This window comes from Carassius gibelio, chromosome B1 (assembly GCF_023724105.1).
Source record: "Carassius gibelio isolate Cgi1373 ecotype wild population from Czech Republic chromosome B1, carGib1.2-hapl.c, whole genome shotgun sequence".
Lineage (NCBI taxonomy): Eukaryota > Metazoa > Chordata > Actinopteri > Cypriniformes > Cyprinidae > Carassius > Carassius gibelio.
The window spans coordinates 22,297,449-22,321,783 of record NC_068396.1 but is presented as its reverse complement, the minus strand read 5'-3'; the positions used below and the strand labels follow the sequence as shown (position 1 = coordinate 22,321,783).

Sequence of the window (24,335 nt, the reverse complement as noted above, 5' to 3'; positions counted from 1 at the left end):
CTGGCAAAGGGTAATTAGTTTGCGCTCGTCTGGCCCGGTTCCCTACACCAGTTAATGAAAAAATGATTGGGTTTTTCGTGTCCAGGGTGCGTGAAAGTTAATTCACTTCACACTCAGACATGCGTTCGTTCTTACGCGCAGACACAAAGCGGACGTACACAAATCACATAAGAGCGGCCATGACCCTTGTCTACCTTTTTCATCTCTTTCACTCTTTTTCTTTCAAATTCTTTCTCTTTCTCCATGTTTTTTGGCATTTCATTGCTAAGTGTCTAACACCTCTGACCCGGTGTGGGTAGTAACTCCCACTCCTTAGTTAAGACAAAGAGCTCTAATTTTTATTTTTAACAGCGCAATCAGTGGTTGAAAAATAATGAATTGGTCTAAAATAGTTCTGTATGTATGCCAAAAAGATAAACTGAATCAGTGTTTGTTTGCGTGTGTGTCTGTATGTCTGCTTTTACATCTTCTTTTTATATTTTTCACTTAATTGCATGAGTAAACTTATGTTCATTGGGTCTGTGTCATCATTTGTGTGTTTGGTGTGTGTGTGTGTGTGTTTGTAACACTCCTCTTCTATCCTTGCCTCTTGCCCCGAGTCATCTTCAGCATCACTGCGGAGGCTGTCTCTTCTCTCTCTAATAACACTAATTAAACCATTAACCACTTCAAGGCATTGATGTAGATCCTCTAGTGTCTCAATTAAGCATCAATGTCTGATTTTTTTATTGCAGAGTCATGAACTCTGTATATGTTCACCCCCAAATTTAGCATTGTTCACCTGTATCCAGGTGACCGAACAAGGGAACTGGATAGTTTATCCAAAAATCTAAGTTTTATTAGCATTAATTCACCTGGAATATAAAAGAAGATTCTTGGAAAATGAAGGTATAAGGTGAGAGTCATAAGTATTGCACAGGCATTCGTTCGCTCATGTCCCCCACTGAGGCATTGTGGGAAGGTGCCATCCTTTCCCTGCAGTCCCCAGGCTCTGTGTCACAGCAGAGCTGTCAGCACCACATCACGCCGCACTGCCGCTTGGTGGGACGTGAGTCAGACGCACAGGTTCATATGAGCGCTGTGACTCAGTGGAACCGTGGGCCCCGGGGTGACGAGGCTGATTCAGGGCCCTGTGTCTGATTGTGTGTTTCCTTTTCTAAACTCACTCATAGATGGAAGCAGAGGGCAAAACACCCACTGTAGTTTTAATTAAAGCTCTTATGCAGGCAGGTCAGCGCGGGGGATGGCTGGGAGACGGCACACACATGGCACCCTTGTTTAATTATGCATTTTAGCAATGCTAATTCATGCCGGTAGTGTGGCACTACTAATCAAGTTGAGACTTTAAGATTTGAAATGTGGTCAAAACATCATCCAATAATAATAAGTTTGATATCAACAGGTGCTTAAAGGTGTCAGTGGTATAAGGAGATCTTGCTTGGGGATAAAGCAATAGTTTATGCAAAAATTACAATTCGGAGGTAATACTCACCCAACAAGTCAAGGGAACACAAACCCTTTAAGTCAAATGAGGGCAGGATTCTCTGTTGCCACTGTAGAGATGGGCTATGACAATATCAGAGTTTCACTGCATAATTATCATGGTTAAAAGACACTATTATTGGGATATCTATCAAATTCATCTTTTAACTTTTCACATTTTTGGCAAATGAATCGCAAACACCAGTGTAGGAAGGCAGAGCGAGCTTTGAATCGTAAATGTACAAAAAATACTTTTTCGAATTTTAAAAGTGGAAAACATGTTATTTATTTCGAACATAACCGAGAACACCATTGATCTATAAAAGAGAAGGGTCTGAGCAATAAAAGTTTCTTCTGGGTCATAATTTCCCTACTTTACCCCCATTGGCGTAAAACCCAAGTAATGTGGCTCGTTTTTCTGAAGCAAGTAATACATCAGCAGTAAAATTCGAGCAGGCAAGCAAGACATCACTTATCCTTATGTCTTTTAAAATAATGATGGATTCCAGAACTTACCACAGGATAGATGGCTTACATTAGTTTTAACTGGTGCTTTAGGACCAATAAAAACCTTGGCATTGCTGTGCATGATAACAATGAAATTGACACCCTGACATTAGATTGCCCTGTAGACGTATATATTTAACTCAGAAGTGTCTTTCAGCCAAGATCATTGTGAGGAGTAAAGAAGCACTTTTAGCATCATTCCCTGTGACTTCTTGAGGGAGCGTGCCGACAAGTCAGACTACCCCTCCCGTTGGGCCACTTTGAGACACTATTCCCGTCAGGACTTTTGGGTTTGGTCTCTGGCAGAAGATATGAGCGTCCCCATGAAAATGTCCTTCAGGTCTTGCATCCAAGGCCAGTGCATCTGCTTTTTAATTGCCACCATTAAATCCTCTCTGATATGCCAAAAAAATACTGTTTCTCCCTAACCACTTGCCCCCCTTTTCCTTGCCATGCCCCCATCAATCCTGAGGCTGCATTGCTTATGACAGCATTTGTAAAAAATGTGCCTATTTATGATCAAACCACAAGTCCAAAGGGACAGGCACACACCCGCTGCATATCCAAAATGCCCCTTGAATGTTTATTGAACGGATCAGAATCCTGCGGTACATGCATAAGAAAACAAAAAAGCTCAAGTCATTGATATGACCTACAAAACATGCATCTCTGAATGCCTTGACATGATTAAAGACCAGTTGTAAACAGCTTGCTCTTTTTTATATATATATAAATAAGTATACATATTTCTGTTCCGTTTTAGCTCATAAAGAAACCTTGCTTAACATTTGGCAACCTCTCTGCCTCTTGTTTTTTACACTATTATGGCCAGGCTTTCATATTGCACCAGACATCTATTTGAAGGGGCTGTGTTGCACGATGACGGAATTTCTCTTCGGTTTATATATTTATTTATCTATTCATTTATTTATCTCTATCTGCCTCCTTCCGGAGAGAGAAAAGGCGTGGCGCTGCATTTTAATTTGACGCCGAGCCAACCACCTTCATCAGAAGGTTAATTTAGACGCTCTCCTCCACTTGTGTGGCATGCTGTCTCTCTCTCTCTTACTCTCTTTCCCCTCCTCTCTCTCTCTTCTAATGAAAGGTGAAAAAGAAGCACACAGTCCAATGTCAAGATAAAAAACACCTTGTTGGCTCCCTGATCTGGATGTATAGACTCCAGCGCAATGACAGAACACACTCTGACCTCTCGCAAACCTCCGTGTCTCTTGGTTTCCCGGTTGTTCCTGCAATTAGTAGTCCTCATGTCTCACAAGTGTATGATATGTCAAGAATTCAGGCAAATTCATCTAAGGAAGTAAATGTTCTTATATAACATGTATTGTGATCTCAAGGATGTCTAGAGCAATCACAAAAATATTTTTTAGCTCTATATATATATATATACAGGAATGAGACAAAATGTGAATCACTTAAGTATCACAAGAGGTCTAAAGCACTGGGAACGCAGACAAGCAGAGCGATACAAAGAATTAAACATTCCAGTGCTGTTGGACTAGTGTAGACAACCAGAACTAACTGTTGTATAATATCTGATTATTAGTATTTTTCAATGTATCCAGATCCAGAGAAGGTGAGTAGTGACCCAGGAAATGGACTCGCCCAATGGAGACTCAACGAACAGCTCTTTCCCTGCCCTGTTTGTGGCAAAGTGTTTGGTCGCCAACAGACTCTCTCCAGACATCTCTCTTTACACACAGGTGAGAATAAAAAATGCTCTCAAACAACATTCAACCAGTTTTGCTCAGCCAGTTAACCAACTATACATGCTAAATGTTTATGATCTACCTTCTATGTTTCTATGTTGGTGTAAGCTGGTGTTTTCATCAAGTGACCATTGTAGTGTCACATTTAAGGCCGGGACACACCAAGCCAACCTTTAAGAACTAGTGGCGACGAACGGCAACAGTGTTGTCACCTCACATTGGTGGCATATGGCCCAAAAAGCTGTGCTTGAACATGCCACTCAGATTACAGTCGACTGTATGCCAATTGGCCAAATATTTACTCTGCGAACATGGAAAACAGACTTAACGGCGTTTAGCTACCTGTTATCTGCAGAATTGTGTCTTTTTCTCTTAGCCTAAATAATATGTAACACTGAAAGTTGTCATAGGAGATTTACTCAGATTGTCATGTTCTTTCAGTCACGTAAATTGAGCGTTTACATTCCATGTCCGTTATCACGAAACCCACGACACAACAAAAACAGCTCTGATCTCAGTTGTTGATGTTTGAATATGCTGCGAATAAATATGCTTTGAACAATGCTGGCTAGTTCCTAGAACGATGTGGTGCGAAAGCCCCTTTTATCAGCAGCTATATATTACACATATTTGTCAATCAAAAGGAGAAACAAGGATATACGAGATATACTGTAAGCAAATATACAAAATTTAAATAAAGCAGCGCTTGCTTACCATCTTGGGTAAGATCATGTAACAAAACCAGTGTTGGGTGTAATTAGTAATATAATTCTAATATGAAATTCCCTGGATAAAGTTAAGTAAGGGAATACTCTTATTTATTCTTTAATTACAATTACTTCTTATGTAATCAAACGTAATACTGTATATACTAAAGAACATTTATATACAATACAATAGTGGATTTAACTATTTAAATCTTTAAACCTTAAAATGCCTGATTTTATGTACCCTTCTCACTTTAAATATTTTGGTGAGTTAATAAGAAAATTGGTAACACTTAAGTGTCCAATACTCACTTTTAACTAGTTGGTAATTAGCATGAATATTACTGGGATATTGGCTGTTTATTATTACTTTAAAACACACACACACACATTTTAATGTCTTATTCTGCAAAACATTATTCTTATCTTTAATCTTACCCAATATTTAAATTTAACAACTACCTTACTAAGTATTAATAAGCAGTAATTGGAGTATACTGAGGCAAACGTAATAGTTAATAGTTATTTAATAGTGAATATTGGACTCTAATCTAAAGTGTGACAGGAATAATTTATGTAGTTATCTATTATTTATTTGAAAGAAATAAAAGAACAGTTTCATGTCTATCCTTGTATCATTAACTTGAGGTTGATATAGGATTTAGAAAGTAATTAGTAATAAGTAATTAAATACTTTTTGGAGAGAGTCAGTTGTACAGTAATCTAATTACACTTTTGAAAATGTAATTAGTAATTTACCTTCCGTCTGTGCTGCCTTCCCATTTTTTTCTCGTTTTCATCACTGTCGATTTTATTTTCATGCACTTGTTCACTAAACTGAGCATCCAATCACAGTTCTCACTTGTGCTGACAGTCCTGACACCGATTCAGCATGTCAACATGACGAGAGCCATGTAGAACACACCAAAAACACTAGCCAGACAGACGCTCACCGACGGCTGACCATCAGCTTGGTGTGTCCCAACCTTTAAACATGCATCCATAAACACATCTACAGTCTTAAACTACCTGGTTTTAGTAGTTGACCAGGTTAAGGACATCTGCTGGTTCACAACAAACAATTAGAAAAACAAGATTTGTTGCATGTTATATTTTCACATGTATACATACATGTCCAGTGACATTGTATGTTGTCATTGCGACAAGTAATTCCCTCAGTAAGTAAATAAGGTTCACTGGACTAGATTACCCTTCCTTTAAAGAGATTAGGCTACTGATTAGTCCTGGTGGGAAAAGTACCTAAGTAATTACTAAGCTGTAAAGAAGCCTCCCCAAGCACCAAGCTTCCCTGGAGCACAGCACAACCATGACCAGCCTCGCCTGATCCTTGAACAATCGCGTCCTGCAGGTCCCTGAGGAGCATCAGTGAGCCGTCTGATCACAGTCCATTCAAACGCATCTCAGTCTGGACTACAAAAACAAATAAATGAATAAAAATAAAGTCCTGTGGGAATGTTGAGCTTCAAAAGAAGTGACAGGACACCTTATAAAGAGTCTGTGCTGTGTGTTTGCTTTCTAAATGCTCTTTTGTTTGTCTCTGCAGAAGAAAGGAAGTATAAGTGTCATTTATGTCCATACGCGGCTAAGTGCCGAGCCAACCTCAACCAGCACCTCACCATCCACTCTGTCAAACTGGTGAACACAGACACCGAACAGATCGTTACCGCTGTTACCAACGAAGGCCCAGAGCTCAAAAACTGCCCCTACTACTACAGCTGCCACGTCTGCGGCTTTCAGACAGAGTTGAACGCTCAGTTTGTCAGTCACATGTCTCTTCATGTAGACAAAGAGCAGTGGATGTTCTCGCTCTGCTGTAGCACCTGTGAGTATGTGGGTGTGGACGAGGCCGAGATGAAAGCTCACATCAGTGCAGGGCACGCAGGTAAGACCTCACCATTCTTACATTTTACAAATTACCTGTTGAAACCTTGAGTTTTGGATGCTGGCGTGTGACTGTCTTGGTCAACCAGCTTTTCCAAAAGTTTTGCTGCTATATCAAAGTAGTGCTGGTTCTCCAGCAAGACTAGCATCTAACCAGTACAAACCAGTCTGGACTTTTTAGCAGGGTGCCAAACATACCTTCTGATCTTGTTTTAAACACTTGGTCAACATTGGCACAAGTCCATCATAATATTTGAATTTTTCTTTTGAAACTCAAAGCGCTTCTGCTGAAGCTGTAATCAGGTAAGCTCAGAGTGCAGCACTCCAGACTAAAAAAATCCTAGACAGTCATGGTTTCCTAAAATGAAAGATTTTGGAACTAAAATCTAAAAAGCTTTCAGACTGTTTTGTGAGCCTTAATGACTTATTAAAAACAACTGGTTTATTCATTTGTTTATTCATTGTTGTGTACAGATTTAGGTAATTAGTGTGAACCGACTGTGTTATTAGACAAAATTAGAAAGATGTAATTAAAGGGATTCTTCACCCAAAACTGAAAATTCTTTCATTAATTACTCACCATGTCCTTCCAAACCCATAAGACCTTCATTCATCTTCATAACACAAATTAAGATATTTTTGCTGAAATCCCAGAGCTTTCTGTCCCTACATAAACAGCAATGAAACTATCGCATTTAAAACCCAGAATCGTAGTAAGGATAATGTGGCAGTCGATGTGGCATTAGTGGTTTAACTGCAAAGAAAAAAAAAAGTTCTTCCCTTTTGTGTCAGTCTCCACCACCATTCATGTCAGTACCATGACATATGCATGTACATTCCTCTTCTTATATTCCTCTGTGTCTGCAGCACGTTGCACTCTCGTGAACATACATCGAAGACTGACAGAGAAGACAAGAAATTGTTGAATATAGTCGTTATTTCTTTCTTTACGCACAAAAGTATTCTTGTAGCTTCATAACGGTTGAACCACTGATGTCACTGATGTGACATGGACTATTTTAATGAAGTCCTTACTACCCTTCTTGTCCTTGAATGTGGTAGTTGCATTGCAATCTATGTAGTGTCAGAAAGCTCTCAGATTTCATCAACATATCGTTTTAATATTTATTCTGAAGATGAATGAAAATCTTATGGGTTTAGAATGACACGAGGGTGAGTAATTAATTACACGATTTTCATTTTTGGATGAACTATCCCTTTAACTAGTGCATCCTCTAAAAATTCGCAACTGCAAACATTTTCCCAGCTATCGCCAATGGTATTAGATTTCTTGTCAAAGATCTAGATTGTAATCTTTAGACCTGAAGTGTCAGGAGCATTTTATATTGCATCATATATTACATTTTTATTGTAATTATATTTACTCTGTTTTACAAGATAATGCGTAAAAAATCTCAAAACCTGTGTTTTACTGCAACTACGTACATTTTGTGGAAAGCAGCTAAGCCAGCTTGCTAAATGTTCCTAAATACCACTTAGTCTCGAAAACTGGGTAAGGTTTAATTCGGGTCAGATTTAGATTCCGATTTGCTAGATTTGTCACTAGACAATTTTCAGTAGTTGAGTCTGAAAAGTCGCTTGATCTAATGACAATGTCGACTTTTTTTTAAGTTCCATTTGGTGGTGCTAGTGATGCAGAAATTACACCACTAAGGTCTGAATCACTGGGTGGATGTTGTTGACACAGAAACTCACCAGGGTTATTATAGACAAACACCTCAATCTTCAGGTTGTGCGTGGGGTTCATTTTAGTCGGTCATGGAACTGACTGAGGGTTAACATTTGAGTGGGTGTGTGAGTTTATATTTAACTGCGAGGCCTGATGTTATTAGACCCAAGAAGGCTGAAAAATCGATAGCCCTAGTCGCTCACAACTAACCATCCAAGTAGCCCAACACCACCACGTCTCCCACACTCACCCTCACGCCACAGAGCTCGAGTCCACTTTCAGCATGACAGTGAGCTCAGAGAGTGACAGCAAAAGAACAAGTTAGTTTGTCAACTGCGATTTAGCTCCCTGCCAGAGACACCCCTTGCTGCAGATTGGCTGACCTCGGGTCAACGCCTACCAGCCCGCACTTCTTTGTCTCTTGCTTAGGAAGGTGGCTGAGAGTTCTCTCTATCACACATGCTTTGCTTTACGCTGCGGGTGTTCGGCTAAACCTGGACGTTAATTCATCCTGATATTTCGTCAAAAGTGTACAGTTGCCTTATAGAGACAGTCAAGTTCACGCACAGAGATGAAGTCCTGCTCTTCGTAACCATTCTATTCCCATAGCACTTCTGTATTCAAAGATGTCATTGCAGCTGACAAAAGATTAAACATGACCACCTACTCTGTATTCCGCATGCGTCCATTGAAAGGAGTGGCAGTCTTAACATGTGAGCGAAGCATGTGTGTGAGCTGGTATCGGCCATTTCGTGAGCTCTGAGAGCCCTAGGGGAGAGCCGTGGCCTGAGATGCTCCCGCCATCTTAGCTGTGGCGGCCCTGACCTAGGCAGCCCCCCTCCCCTGCCACTCTCAGGCACAACGTACTGTAGATCAATAAGAGCTCAAGCTTGAGTGTTCTGGCTGCTTGGATACAGAAGTCAAGCTAAACCCGCAAGAGTGCCTCTTAGGAAAAAGAGCCCGCCTCCCGACTTTTAAGGCTTAATGCCGCACTGCTGTAGGCATACATATTCCAGCCCGGCTCACTGGGTGGATTTCGATCAATTGGAGGATTTTTCTGCCTTTTGCTTTACTCATTACAGAATTCATTATCAAACCTTGAGTGCTGAAAGATGCTCCCGACTAATTCTCTGATGGCTTAAGCTAAGCTGATTCTTTGATACCATCATGTCATTCAAATACGGAGTTAGTCTTATATTCAGGATGTGGCCCTCCTTTTTTTATTTTTTTATCCCCCACAGGTCTCAATTCCAGAAGCCCTCTCAGTGAGACCAAGAGCACTTCCTCCTCTCTCTCAGCCCTCAGTGACTCCCTCAACAGCTCTGAAGGTGGAGATGTTGCCCAAGGTAACGAAGAACTAAAATGCCTTTTGGCCCCACCTTCTTCTGCGGGCAGTCAATCAAGCTTAGGCGAGGAAAAAGCAGAGAAAGGTGAGGATTTATAAATAAATGCTTTTTTGTTTTTGTTTATTTATCCTTTTTTGAGCAAGGCTGTATTAAATCAATCAAAGGTGACAATAAAAAATTAAATTTCGAATAAATTCTGTTCTTTTTAACTTTCTACTTATCAAAGAAACAATACATTTGAAAGTATTACAATAAAAAGTTATTTTTGATTTTAATATTTCATCATATTACTGTATTTTTACTGTATTTATGATCAATTAAATGCAGCCTTGGTCAGCATAAGATACATATTTCAAAAACATTGAAAACTTTTTAGTGATCCCATACTTTAAAAGGTAGTCTACATAAATAGATTTTTATGACTTTTTATTAACTAAATATTTACCTTCTCTCAGCCATTATACAATGCAATAATGGTATTTAAAGAACGTTAATAGAAGTTATTAAACAGTGTTACCATGAAAAAAGATGGCGAGGGTCCCTGAGTTGGGGGTCCCTTGGTCTATAAAGATTGAAAACCAGTGGCCATAAAGAGAATCACTGAGCTATACAATTGATTAAATGTCAAATTTTTGATGATCCAGTTCCTTACAACCAATTCATGCTGAAACAACATAATATATAGAGATGATAATAAAAAAATTTCTCTCTTCCTGACACAATCCCTAGGCTTTGAATGCGTCTTCTGCAACTTTGTGTGTAAAACTCGACCTATGTACGAGCGGCACCTACAGATCCACCTGATCACGCGCATGTTCGAGTGCAACGTCTGCCATAAATTCATGAAGACACCTGAGCAGCTCCTGGAGCACAAGAAGTGCCACACCGTCCCCGCTGGAGGGCTCAAGTAAGGAAAGCAAGTACAGCACGTGCCTCCCCACAACCTCACAAAACCCGCCCCACCCTACCTCAGCCCTATTACCCCCTCAGACAGGACACAGGCCAGGTTTTAGGTGCGGTTTACACAACAACGTTTGCATCCAAAAACAGGGAAACTTTTTATGCATTTTGAAAACGGGTTTCGAAGTGCAAGTTTTTTAAAATGCCACTGTTAACGTTTCCGTATAAACACTCAATAGGCGAATCTTTGAAAACTATGACGTCATGTGCGTGCATATTACGTGTTAGGTATGTAGACATGCGCAGTAGGCTAGGTGTCAATTTTAAAGCCAAAGTCTAACAATCTAACCCTATCGTCCATCCAGACAAAATTACTCGCTGCTTACGCCATATTGCTTTTTGTTTACATCTGAGCGCAAGCTGATATCACTATGAATCATGAGAAGAGCAACAGGCGATTGATTTTAGTGATTTTAGTTACAGAATTCCTGCCCATATATATATATATATATATATATATATATATACTGTATATATATCTATGCTCCTGCCTACAAAGAGCTAATCGTCACCTCCCTACAGGAACTGTTTACTAACAAGGTGGCCTGGCATATGTTATACATTTTTGGCAGTTTTCGCGGATATATGTAAACACGAGAAGTGAAACTTTTTAAAAACACAAGGGAAACATATTTCCGTTTTTGACTACATCGTTGTCATGTAAACGTAGCCTTAGAGTCTATCCAGGAGCACTGGTCAATGTTTCAGAAATGAGCTAAGTTCATCGAGCAGTGCTTCAGGGTAACGTCCCTGTGGAGCGGCATACAGTAGAAGCATGTTATAGACAGAGTTCCTGAATGTGCCTGAAACACATATAAACACACAACTCTACTGAGTCAGAGATTTACTACTGATAACCTCACTTTACAGCTAATAAGTTTTCTAAGAACAAGTTCACAAATTAAAGAGATAGTTCACCCGAAAATGAAAATTATGCCATCATTCACTCACACTGAAGTTGTTCTAAACCTGTATGTCTGTTGAATTTTTCCATATTATGGACACTTTCAAGCTTAAAACAGAATGCAAAAACTGCATTGAAAGTAGTCCATACAACAATGTATATTCCTAGTTTTTTGAAGACATGTTACTTTTGTGAGGAACAGACTATAATGCTAGTGATTTTTGAAAGTTTAAATATTGTCAAGGAATCGGTTCATCTGCTTCACAAAACTGATCAGAATGATTCATGATTTGGTTGTAGCAGTTCTCAAGTTAACAGCTTTTTGAAGGGAAAGATTTTCTGTAAATAAGACATTTTGTCTGTTCTTTACTTAGCTATAGAAGAATATAGCACAAGTCATAAGGACCATTTACTGTTATTTTCATACTTTTTGAAGCTTTTTAAGAATTTAGAGTTCTATTCATTGTAATAGCAAAGATAAGAATTTCAAATATATTTTTACGGTCCATGGAAAGTAATGTTATTCAAGTTTAGAACAACTTGGTAAGTACATTGCTAAAAACTTCTTCAAAGCTTCAATTTATTGAACCACATTTGGATTTACAAAATAAATAATAAACACCTTTTCCTTCTTTCCTCATCAGTATTTAGGGAAGTAGGTTTCCCCGAAAGTCAATTTTATCAAGTATTATTGACAGTCAGAGACATTAATTGTGCAGGTGAACACAAATCGCAGGCACTTTCAGGAACGAAAACCCTTCCTTTGGAAAGCCTGTGGTAGACATTACTGCGAAAGGTCTGGGCCCGCATGTGAAAATATATCTGAAGAAATCACAACAAGCCAGTCAGCACTTGTCCATCTGTTGAGCAGCTCCACTGCCAAGACCATTAGGCTACAGTTCACACTGTTCTTTCTCAGCCTGTCATAACCGCCACCACAGTTACAACAACACATTAAAACACAATGTATACTCAGCTGAAGCTAATACACACTTGATTTCCAAACACTTACAAGACATACTGACCCCCAGGTTGAGATCTTGTTTTGGGGCTTATTTTAATATATATATACAGTATATACTTAACACAAAGTCCAGTCTTTGATATTTTCTGTTGTATTTGTCTAGTTGTTTGACATACATAATTCATGTCTTAAGGTCATGTATTTCAGATTTCATTGCCTCATCTTGTCATTTATGGCTATGCTTTCCCATGCTAGACACATTTGATAGTTTGTAGTTATCACTCATTAGAGCGCTTAGCCATTACCACAGGTAAAGGAGGAGAACAAACTTAGATCAGCAGCAATATTAAATAACTTGGAGGGACAGATAGTTATTTACTTGGGTTCTTATTTAGCATTTATGCTAAAAAGCAGAGCAACAAGTGTAATTTGAGAATTTTTAATTCCATATTTTCCATTACAATTTTAAAAGATGATACGCCTTTAAATATTATGATTTTAAGATAACTGTGAAACAGATAAAGATAAAGGACTCAGCATGTAATCTATGGTTTATTATTCTCTTTATTTGTTAGCTTTTATATAAAAGACACTGGAAAGACAATCAAATAAAAAATCCTCCGTAGATTATTTTGTATTCATAGTATTTGAGCAAATAGAGTGTTTGTCGGCCAGTATCTTAAACAACTGCTGTTTTACCTGTGTGTTCTTACATTTTGAATCTGTAATGGTTCAGTGACTCTGAGGTGTAAGTGTGTGTGGTCGGCATTAATGTTACAGTATATGTATAGCAGCTGACTGCTTACAAATCACTGCATGTTTTTTTTCACGGGATCTTTCTCCCACAGCAGGGTTCCAGTTGGCTGGATTAATGTCTGCTTATGAATATTCCATACAAGGTGTCATAGTTTAGAACTGGACTGTATATTTTGATGTATAAATACCTGTACTTAAGTGTCCTTATCTTAGACATATAGTCTCTAGGGATTCTCTGCTAATTCTAGACTATTTACATAATCCCATATAAAATGGAACCAAGAAAAGCAGCAGTAAATATACCCCATAGGAAAATGTTACTCCTCCGAGGTTACTTTTTCTTAACTCTATGGAATATTCATTTGCGGGGTTTGTTGAAGCAACTGTAGCAACCTTGCATCAACCTTGTCTCAAACAGTTTTGAGACAAACCGAAAGATTACAGAGCTATGATATCAAAGATATTTTTTTGTATAAGACAGTCTTCAGCATAACTTTAATTTTCTCAGATGAAATGGTTTGCTTTTGATCGCAAGCAACAAACAATTATGCTTTAACTTACATTTAAACTTTCTCATCTCATGGTAAAGCATAATGTTTTAAGCCAGCTATTACCAGGCTCGTCTGTAATTGAGGTTTACCGGTGGAATATGATGTCATACTTTCTTCTGGCACACATTTTGGTCAGTGTAAAAAAAAAAAGAAAAAAGAAAATATATATATATATATATATATATATATATATATATATATATATATATATATATATATATATATATATATATATATATATATATATATATATATATTAAAAGTTGTTAATGGCTAATTAATTACTATTCTTTTTTTCTTAACCTGGTGCCTACTAGTTACATTCAGAAACTTTCTAGTTTTCGATTTATACTTAAATCAAGAAAGAAAAAACAATGCCAGTGGAATTCCAAAAAAATAAACTTTTAAAATTAAATTAAAAACATTTTCTTAGAATTTAGTGCTATAGTGCTTCTCAAGCAAAAATATTTTTCTTAAGGTATGTTTAGATATTTTTACTGAAAAACAAGACTGGGTAAACTGCCTGCTATGGGTTTTTACTTAATGTTTCCAAATTACGAACAGATTTTTGGTCATATTAGACAAACTTCAGAGTCTTTGCGCAATACAGATTCAGAACACAAGAGCACAAAACCCAAAAATGACCCAATACATTTCGAGCTTACTGTCAGCTGATGGGACTCTTGCTGTATTATAGCTGGCCAGCTGTTTTTTTTTTTTTAGTCAGGGCGAGAGAGAGAGAGAGTTTCACAGCGCTCTAGTTCAGTGTTGAGGTAGAGAGGCGCCCTTCACAGTGTGCTTTCTGAGGTCATTCTGTTCTGCAGGGTTTGTGAAGCGCTTTGGGGCCCTGAGCAGATGAAAGGTGCTATTTAAATGTAAGTGCCACTCATTTATTCATTTACCTTCATCTGATTCCCGTTCCAACCTGTCCGCAACCACACAGCCATACGCACACACACCCTCTCTCACATGTAGCAGTGTATACGTACACACAGACTGTAGCTTATAAACACGACAGAGGGTAAGACACACTATACGCCTCCTTCATCCCTTCCCTTTGTCCATTCTTTGTGTGTTCTTCATTCCATTTAAGAGAACAGAGTGTGTTTTCTCATTGGCAAGGTGCATTATTAAATGTCTTCCACCTCTGTGTCCTACACCCTACTCCTCCTGTCTCTCTGACCAGGTGCCCTCTCTGCATCTACTCCACCAACAGGCCAGCCGCCATGGAAGGCCACCTGAAGACGCACTACAAGATGGAGTATCGCTGCCGCATCTGCCAAGCCGTGTGGGCCAATCAGGCAGAGCTGGAAAGGCACACACGTGCTCACCGCCTGGGCAACCACTACAAGTGCGAGCAATGCGGCTACCTCTCCAAAACAGCCAACAAGCTCATCGAGCATGTGCGTGTGCACACTGGTGAGCGGCCTTTCCACTGCGACCGCTGCAGCTACAGCTGCAAACGCAAGGACAATCTCAACCTCCACAAGCGGCTCAAGCACGCTCCGAGACAGACCTTCGGTTGTGCCCAGTGCCCGTTCACCACCACTCACCCGTTCGTCTACAGCCGCCATGTTAAAAAGCACCAAGGCGGGGAGGGGAGCGCCGAGGAAGGTGAGGCTCGGCCAGGTACGCCACACCCGGGCCTTTTGGAGCGAGGAGGGAGGAGCAGCAGTGGGAGCGGGGACAGTGGGACCACCAGTCCGCTCATGAACCTGTCCGCCTCTCAAGCCTTGCAGTCCGTCGCCCTGTCGATCACCAGCAAGTGGCAAGACGGCACCCCAAACACACGCTACCTCTCGGCCAATGGCACGTTCTCCACACTGGCGGCTCGCTACTTGGAACAGTACAGGAACTGTGACCTGGCTCACCTCATCCCCCTCACCACGCTCTTTACGGCCCGCCGCTTCACATTCCACAGCCCCTCGCCCTCAAACTCCTCGCCGCCCTGCTCGGCATTTTGGTTCAACTCGTCCTCTCAGTCGCCGCCCTCTCCCACGTCACTTAAACACTCCTTCCTAGCATACCTGGGATTGACAGAGAGAGCTAAGACCATTTGACCATCATCGACCATCTTCTTCTCCTCCCTGTATCATCATAGCCACTAACTGTTCCACAGGCAGGCTAAAACGCTGCCCTAAAAAGTAGTACTGATAGTAATACTTCCATTTATCAGAGGAAAAGCTATTCACGCTCAAGGCATTTCGATTTTTTTGTTCTATCGCAATCCAATAGTTGCTCTTTTTTGAGAGGTCTTACAACAGTTGTTTTCCTCTACACATTGTGAATGACCTGGAATCCAATAACAGTTCTTTCTCTATTACGAGTTTTGTATTCGTTTTGATGGGCGAAAGGAAACAAAGAACATAGCTCGCAAGCACTAAGCTTTTTTTGTACATTTTGTCAGGAATCCGAAAGCATGTTCGCTATGTGTTGCAATTGTTTTTTGAAGTCATTTAGGGGCTCAGTATCTACTGTGTATGGCACGACAAAAACCAATGAAACGGATTGCTATCTTTCGAGTCTTGTTTCCAAAGCAAAGCCTCAGACCACGCACTTGTTAATTTATCAAGCTGTACATAGTTTTGTAGTCTTTCTTTTCTCTTCTCTCCCCCCCCCCCCCCCCCCACGCCTGTTGGCCGTAACTGGTTTTGCTGAATGGTGAGACCATCTGCAAATTTTGATCTTGCCTCGGCAACAAGCATAAGGCCCTTTACGACACCTGCAAGGCGCAGCTGATGGCATTACTTAATACAAGCCATTTAGAGCACGCTAATGGCAAAAGCAGTCACCCATGATGCAGCCCTTCGATACCTTCACCATACTTTTGGTCACTACATATTGTGCCATAGCTGACCGAGGTGGGCTGGTTGTATCCGGTAGGCATGAGATATAAGTGACCAGTCAAGCGCCCTGTGCATAGCTAACGTATATCATGCTCACCTGTACGTTTAACAAGATGTATGAGCTGACAGGTTTTTGGGAAAGACCCAATTGTTCTGTCACAAAGGCCGATTCAATGGTGCTTTTTGGAGCTTTTTTGTAATTGTGTGTGTTAAAAAAAAAAACTGTTCCAAAATGACTTGAATGAATGTACTTTCCGTTGGTTAATGTTAGAGTGATACAGAGGTAGCTGGACTGTGGTAAGTGAGATCATGGGAAAACAATGGTATCTCGGTGGCCTTCTGTGTCTTAAAAGTTTTGTTCTTCTAGTTGTTTTAGTATTATTATAATTATTATTACTTTTAATTTGAAAGAGCCTTTGAAATGTAAAATACAAATATATATATATATAAATATATATCCTGTACTAACAAGCTATTATGAGAACCCCATTGGAAAATGGCTCTCAAGTGCAATGTGGAGGCAGCCATTAATTTGAGATGCTTTGGAAGCATGGCTTTCCATTTGTGGGCAAACATGGTACCATGATTCTATGTTCCCCTTTTGATTCTTTTTTTTTTTTTTTTTAATTGCACTTAAAATTTTGAAATGTTTCAAACAAAAGCACTTACACCCAATAGAAAACTTCCTTGATGCCAATTATTTGACTGCCTCGTAAAACAGCCTCAATGCTACTTCTAAGTATTTTTTTTTCTTTATCGTTGTTTTGTTTTTTGTCTGCTACATTGGTTGAAAACACAAATTCTAAGTCTTTTTCCTGTAGGTATTTGCCAAACAGCAGACTGCTCTGTTTTGATCATATGGCATGTGTAATGCGGAGAGTCGAGTTCAAAGTCCACCCTGGACACCGAAGCGCCAGGCTAAATTTTTAACAGCAGTTTTGCACAGTGCTGTAAAAATTGCACTTTTCTGAACAAGAATGCAATTCTATCCAGTGCTCTAAAATGGAAAACATAATGTTGCCGAGCTCTAACTAAATAATTTTTGATCCAAATACAGTTTAATTCATGTTCAAAACAGATAAACTGTAACATCGGCGGTAACGGATTGATCTTTTGATGAGCACTTTGCTTAGTTACTGGATAGATGGATTTATTTTAAGAATTTAGAATATAGGAGAATGTAATTGGTGCTAAAAGAGTAACTTACAGTAGCATGTATTTGGTTTAGTAACCAAACACCAATCAGCTGATGCCCACAAGCTCAACATGGCCAAATATTGGCTTATTAGTAAGCCTAGTCAATACATTGGTCTAAATAAACCAATTCTGCTTAGCATATCATGTGCAAAACACGTGCAAAGCTTGAACTTGAGGTCCTAAAATATTTTATCCTTTAACGGTAGATGCATTAAGCGAAACTGCACTCCTCTTTTTGTCCAGCCAGCAGAATCTGATCAATAATTTGAATGCTGTCCATCATAGAAGTACAATGCACTCCCTCCTTCATTCATGCAAGAATAGCAGATAAGGGACAAGGATAAAAGCGTGGCCTGTTAAGATCAATCGTGTCAGGTACACAAAAGTTTTCGAATGCGGCTGACCTTAGACATTTTAAAAGGAAAGAAAAGTAGCAGCGTTACTTTCATATGTCAACCTTGAACTGCAAAGAGATCATTCTTCTTAAGTCTGTTCTCCTCCAACTTGCCTATTGAGAGGATTTGGATGGAACATTCTGTATTTAAGGCCAGTTTATAAATGAAATGCAGGCTAGAAATAGAGCCATTAAAAATGTTAGGCAGTTTCTTGGCCCCGCACAGTATCCTTTTTTTCTATACTTGTATTTTTTGCTGTCATAGTATCATCGTTTATTTTGCTTCATGTAGATGCCCAGCATGCAGTCTTGTGGTATTTTGTATTTTAAGTGGAGCTTATTTGCTTGTTAATAAAGCTCCTGCTCAGCCCATTATCTTTTATGCTCTAGTGCCACTTGGTGGCTAGGAGTGGCCCGAGAGCCTGAGATGAAGTGAAACTGATCCTCAGGACCCATTTTGACTGAATGAATTCAAACGGAATGTCCATTGGGCAACATCCTTGTGTCCGTCTGCCTTGGAACACCATGTATTCATCATGTAGAAGAACATGGCCGCTGCTCTTTCATGCTCAGTTGTGTGGGCAAGAGGAGCACAACAGGGATTCCTCTCTGTTCCAATACCAGTATTTATAAATACTTACTACATGGAGTTCTGTTTGCCTAATCGCAAGGAGCAGCATCAAAACTGACTACCTTTTTAGCACTTCAAAAGATGCATGAAATTGCTCTTGATCTCTAGTTTGTAGCATTTTTTTTTTTTTTGGTCCAAAAAAAAAAAGACCAACTCGTTTTGAATTTAGCTTTGCGGGTTACTCTGCACAATCTGTTTGCTTTATCTCTTGCTGTACTCTCCAACTCAATAAGGCTCAAGTATCATTTTGTTTTCTTTCTTATCTGGCACCCAGTAAACTTATGTGCTGTATAAAGCTTTTTTATTACTTCATTCTTAAGGCTGTACAGGGTTGTTTGTGACAATAACTGGTAATTAGACCATTTGTACTTTTTATTTTGTTTTGTATTTTGGTTTTATTGGTTATGCTTTCTTTGTTTAAATTGCCAGTTGTAAATGTAACAGGATTTGAAAGTAAAGCTTACATCACATATTACCTTAAATGACTTGCTGTCTGTTTTATCAGTGCATGCTTTACTTTGATGTCCCCAACTTAGATAACCTGCATTTGTTTTATCCAGGTACGAAATAAAATTTGTTGAAGCGGCACAACATATCTGACAACACAGTGACATCAGTCCATGTTGTCTCTACCTGCTGAGGTGAGATTTATTTGGAAGCCCATTTATCACGTAATAATTTTTTTTTTAGGTCAATTACAATTGTGATAGATAATTTTATCTCAGTATTTCAACTTTTTACCAATTATCTCAAATTTTGACATTTTATCCCAATTAACAAAAAACTTGTTTTTCTTATGTGGTGGAGATGAATGTTGCTTTAAAAATACAAAAATACTTGGTCGACCACACTACATCGTCCTTTCTGGCTGTGTTAAATTGGTTAAAATAAAATAAAAATAAATCTCTGTACAGTATCATGTACATTTCCCCCCCTTTGTACTCCCAAAACAGCTCTGATACATCTAATATGTTCAGTGATATCTGGATTTTATCTGTTGGTCCAGTACATCCCATAGATGCTCAATCAGACAATGTTTGCAGTGTGGCGAGGTGCATTATCCTGCTGAAATCTTTGGGGTTCCAGGACCCAAGGTTCCCCAACAGAACATAACACTGCCTCCACTAGCCTTCCCAGGTTTTCTGTGGGTAATAATAAGATCTTAATAAGGTCTTTAGTGTCTTAATTCAAATTAAGGTCTTAAAAAAGCTCTTTAATCATAGCAAAAAGACTTAAATGTTGAATGAACTGCCAAAAATCATCTTCCTCTCTTGTATTCCAATACAAATATTAAAACATCCTTAAATCAAGATACATTTACTAGATATGCAAAATGAAGATATATGCAGCCTCATGAAACTGAACAAAATGAGTTTATGATTAACCAGAAGAAATGTCTTCCAGTGGAATCTTAAATAAGCTTAATTCAAAAGGAAAACGAGATTATTTTTCTGACCTCACTGGCACTCATTCTTGTTTTAAGCATGTTATATCTTGATTGATTCACGATGATGCTTTCTTAATGAGTTCATGCAGGAGCATGACTCCACAACCCGTGGCATCCAAAAGAGAGGTTGTCTGTGCCTAAAAAAGCGAAGCTCTCTCCACCTAGTTTTGCCTTCAGCAGTCCTGGGAGCGCTAGAGCGCTCCGTCCAAGCCAAAGGTTGGTCCTGCCTAATGAAAACAGATGAAGCAGAGATAAAGTGTTTGCCGGCATTAAGAGCTCCATTCATCACTGTTAGCCCCAGAGCTATGGAGCACCTTGGACGGCATCTCTCCCTCTCAGACTTGCTCCATAATGCTGGTGGAGGCAGGCAATCTGTATGGATTTCCTCCCCTACATCCATATATACAGCCAGAGGTTTGATTGATTTATTACAAGTCATTCTGTCACGAGGTTTAGTCAGGGTCTAAATTACATTTGAAAAATGAATATCACAAATGCAAAGAGAAAAAGTCTGCATAATGAACTTTAAAGGGTTGATATACTGTAAAGTCTTATAGAGTGCACCAGTGCTGCCCACTTTTTCAGCGGCCTTGGCTCTTTAAGTATTTTTCCCGAAGGGAGTTATACGCCATCAACTAAACCAACCAGCTATTAAGTTAGTTACAAACATTTGAGGCAGAAACTAAAAATATTTATTTTACAAAAACACAAATGTACAATGAGAATAAAAAATAACTACAAGCTTATACTTCTGGGGTGATTTGCTTGTTTCAGATACACTGATAGGAATTTTTCAGAATGTTAAATGCAAATGAAATAATGCGGACAGGTGGCTTTACCAAAATCTTATACCACTGATTAACAACCTTGGAGCTCACAGTAGATCGGTCTACAAAGGTTTATAAATATTTGCTTATGGAGAACATGAATGGGATTTTTACTTCCAGAACCCAAATGATGCGCTCAATAAATATATACGGTTTCTATATTTATTTATTTTACTATAATGACCAGCTGACAGTACATTATTGCTTTCTAAGTAGCTAGGTGAGGCATGTCTTGCTACGCTTTCAACACCCGTGCGGGTAATGGCAAACGTCCAATCACGTGTTCAGATACCAATGAACTCTGGGTCACTCAACCGAGAGGTACAAGAAGTTGGGGTTTGATGTACGTCCGAGTCTGGAGGATGTCTCCTTGGAGGTGGTTTAAGTCCACCATGTTGGAGCTATGTGCCACTAGATTGACTCTGGCTTTAATGAATCCTCTCCATGTTCTATCGCATCTTAATTAACATCAAAGCAGGGCTGGAGGCCAGTAAGAGCCTCTGCTTAGCTTGACCTCTGCTGGAAAGGGAAAGTTGATTAAGTGGGTCTCCAGGGTGATGAGGTCACACTGTATCTCCCTGCCAGATACTGGCTAATTTAGTCATACAGACACTTGAATACACCAATCATATTTTATATTGAGGCTGTATCTATTTCTGCTGAGAGAGTGAAAACAGAATAGCATCTGATCCATTTTTTAAGAAGTGAGTAACCGTAATCCTCTTGAATAATTGTATAATAGGGTCAGGGATTAGAATTTAAAAAATGTAGCGTTCGAACCCAAGATGCATCTAGTTTGAAACAGTAAAGGGATTTTTTTACTCAGCCTTGCTTGGAGCTTGTCTATGCCGAGGCGACCTTTCGACACAGGCGTGTGAAAGTTGGCGTCAGGCAATCGATAGGCTGTTGGCTTTTTTGTTTGTAGGTTCAAGCCAGCCTCGGCTTTATTACAGCCGAGTTCGAGTCATGGGGGAGTTGCAGTCTTTGGCTGCTGCAAAAGCCTGAGTGAGAGGAGCTCCCTCCTGTTTGCCAAAAGTGTAATCCCTCTGTGACCTCATGCAACCCTGCCTCCAGAGGAAAAGCTGCTTAGAGGAGTGTCTGTCTACAGGAAGACCCCCGCTTCCACCTCCCTTTTTCCTTCATTCCGTTGACTCGCTCTCTTCTACCTTCACGTCCTCCACCCAAGTTGTCTCAACATCAATATTTCCCAGGCTCCCTCACTTCACCCCTGTCAGATGGCTGGATCTGAGGGCGTTAGGGAGCCGCAGCAAGCCAAGTGAAGAGAGATCCCTGTTGACGCCGGGGATGAGAAAACAAACAGAGCAGGGGCATGAAAAGACACGGAATCATCCCAGGTTAAAAAAAGTACACTTCCATAATGTACTTAAAGTGCTAATTTTGTATTTAATAAGTGCATTATGGAATAGTACTTTTTTAAATCTGAGATTGCAAGGAGATGGGACTGCTGAACAGGTTGATTAACTTACTAGTGGACTTTAATTTTGCTCATCTTTATTAGATACATAAAATTATCCTCAAATTGGCATTGGCTGTTTTTTGTTTTTTTTTTTCAATACTTCAAACATATTTTTATAACTACAATTGATTGAGGTTCCAGTTAAAATGAACACTAAACAGCAAAACATCATTTTTTTTTTTTTTTGTTCCTTTTCACATAAATTATGATTACAGATTATGGATTAGTAAAGATTACTTTAGCACAATTCCTTTTACAATGTTGTTATGACCTCAAAAAGCTTTTACCATTGTGCATGATTTGTAGACGAATACATTTTGACATCTGCATCACATAGCTAGCTTTTCTAGTACAACCCCAAATCAGAAAAAGTTGGGACAGTATGGAAAATGCAAAAAAAAAAAAAAAAAAAAGAAGTGATTTCTAAATTTACTTTGACTTGTATTTCATTTGCAGACAATATGAACACAAAATATTTCATGTTTTGTCTGGTCAACTTCATGTCATTTGTAAGTATGCATCCTTTCCTGTCATTCAGACCTGCATCCTTTCCTGTCATTGCAGGTCTGAATGACAGGAAAGGATGCATATTTACAAATGACATGAAGTTGACCAGACAAAACATGAAATATTTTGTGTTCATATTGTCTACAATGAAATACAAGTCAAAGCAAATTTAGAAATCACTACTTTCTTTTTTTATTTGTGTTTTCCATACTGTCCCAACATTTTCTGATTTGGGGTTGTAAACTTGCTCATTATTTCACCCGGTAAAGCATTGCACACAGTCCCATCATTATAAAACAGCACAAAGACGTCTAGAAGCAAACTTAAATGGCATGGTTTGTATATTTATCTCACATTTGCTTATGTTAACATTATCGGTTAGGTTTAGGGAAGTTAATACATGTTTTCATAAGTGTCATAAAACATGCAAGAGCAACAAAATATTTTTCGAACACGTTTGGGTTCCAAAAAAGCTGTCAGTTCCATAGGTTGGATACATTTGTAGGATTTAGAAATGTTCCATCTATTGATGACAGCACAGGTCACACCCAATCATAGCGTGATCCCATGTGTCAGATAAGACCAGGAGTGTAGCTCAGTGGGAATCCTGACAATCTGGAGACACGACAGGGAACACTCACTCGAAAGAGGGATTATACAAAAGTCCTTGGCAAGCTGGCCTCCTATAAGGAGGGGATTGTTTGTGTAGTCACGATACTTGAACTAAGTGACTTTACAGAGTGTGTTGATTGACATTTTTTGAATGATGCTATCATTTAGGGTGTCAGGTTGTCATGGCAACAAATTAGAGTATAAACAGAGCTCTTCTGCTTAGGAGAGCCTCCAAGGTTAGCTCAAAAAACAACAACACAGCAGTACAGTACACTGGGAAGGAGACTAGATTGATGTTAAACTTAAGCTTAATGTACTCTCTAATGTATAATTTTCAAGGTGTTTTCCATTAAATATTAATTTCAGAGTTTATGATGAAAAAAAAGTTTTATTAGAGAGGTCACAGCCAATTTTGCATTAAAGTATTCTGTTTATGCTACTGCTATGATAACTGCACACACAACTCATAGGACTCCGAATGTGTTTTACTTAATGCTTATAATTAACAAAAACAAAGTGATACTGACATTAAATAGATAAGTTCGGATTCCCCTACAATACATCCCCAAATGTGGTCAAATATAGACCTTAAATTTGCTTTGGGTGAATGTTATATTGTAATGGATTTTTTTTTGTTTTTTGTCTATTATCAACAGTCTATTTCAATTGGATGTCACATAATTGATTTCAAAATAAATAATAATAAATACAATAAAAAAGAAGTCAGGTTCTAAGCAGCACAATCTCATATACAGTACATAGAGGTGCACCTCAATAAATTAGAATGTCATAGAAAAGTTCATTTATTTCAGTAATTCAACTTAAATTGTGAAACTCTTGTATTAAATAAATTCAATACACAGACTGAAGTAGTCTCTGGTTCTTTTAATTGGGATGGTTT

The 24,335-nt window shown here is 39.0% G+C and overlaps 1 protein-coding gene across 5 annotated transcripts in view; it reads left to right on the top strand.

Annotated features, from left to right (window-relative positions):
- The window catches only part of znf827 (zinc finger protein 827), a 78,442-nt gene extending 59,396 nt beyond the window's left edge, over positions 1-19,046 (top strand). For 3 of the 5 annotated variants that reach the window (XM_052545717.1, XM_052545716.1, XM_052545715.1), the window contains exons 9-13: positions 3,573-3,710; positions 5,988-6,326; positions 9,257-9,445; positions 10,091-10,268; positions 14,683-19,046. In XM_052545717.1, coding sequence (XP_052401677.1) covers positions 3,573-3,710; positions 5,988-6,326; positions 9,257-9,445; positions 10,091-10,268; positions 14,683-15,556 — 1,718 coding nt within the window. In that variant the 3' untranslated portion in view covers positions 15,557-19,046. Of the gene's footprint in view, positions 1-3,572; positions 3,711-5,987; positions 6,327-9,256; positions 9,446-10,090; positions 10,269-14,320; positions 14,372-14,682 lie in introns of all 5 variants that reach the window. The other 2 variants (XM_052545719.1, XM_052545718.1) reach the window with 2 other exon arrangements.
- Positions 19,047-24,335: the final 5,289 nt, after the last annotated feature.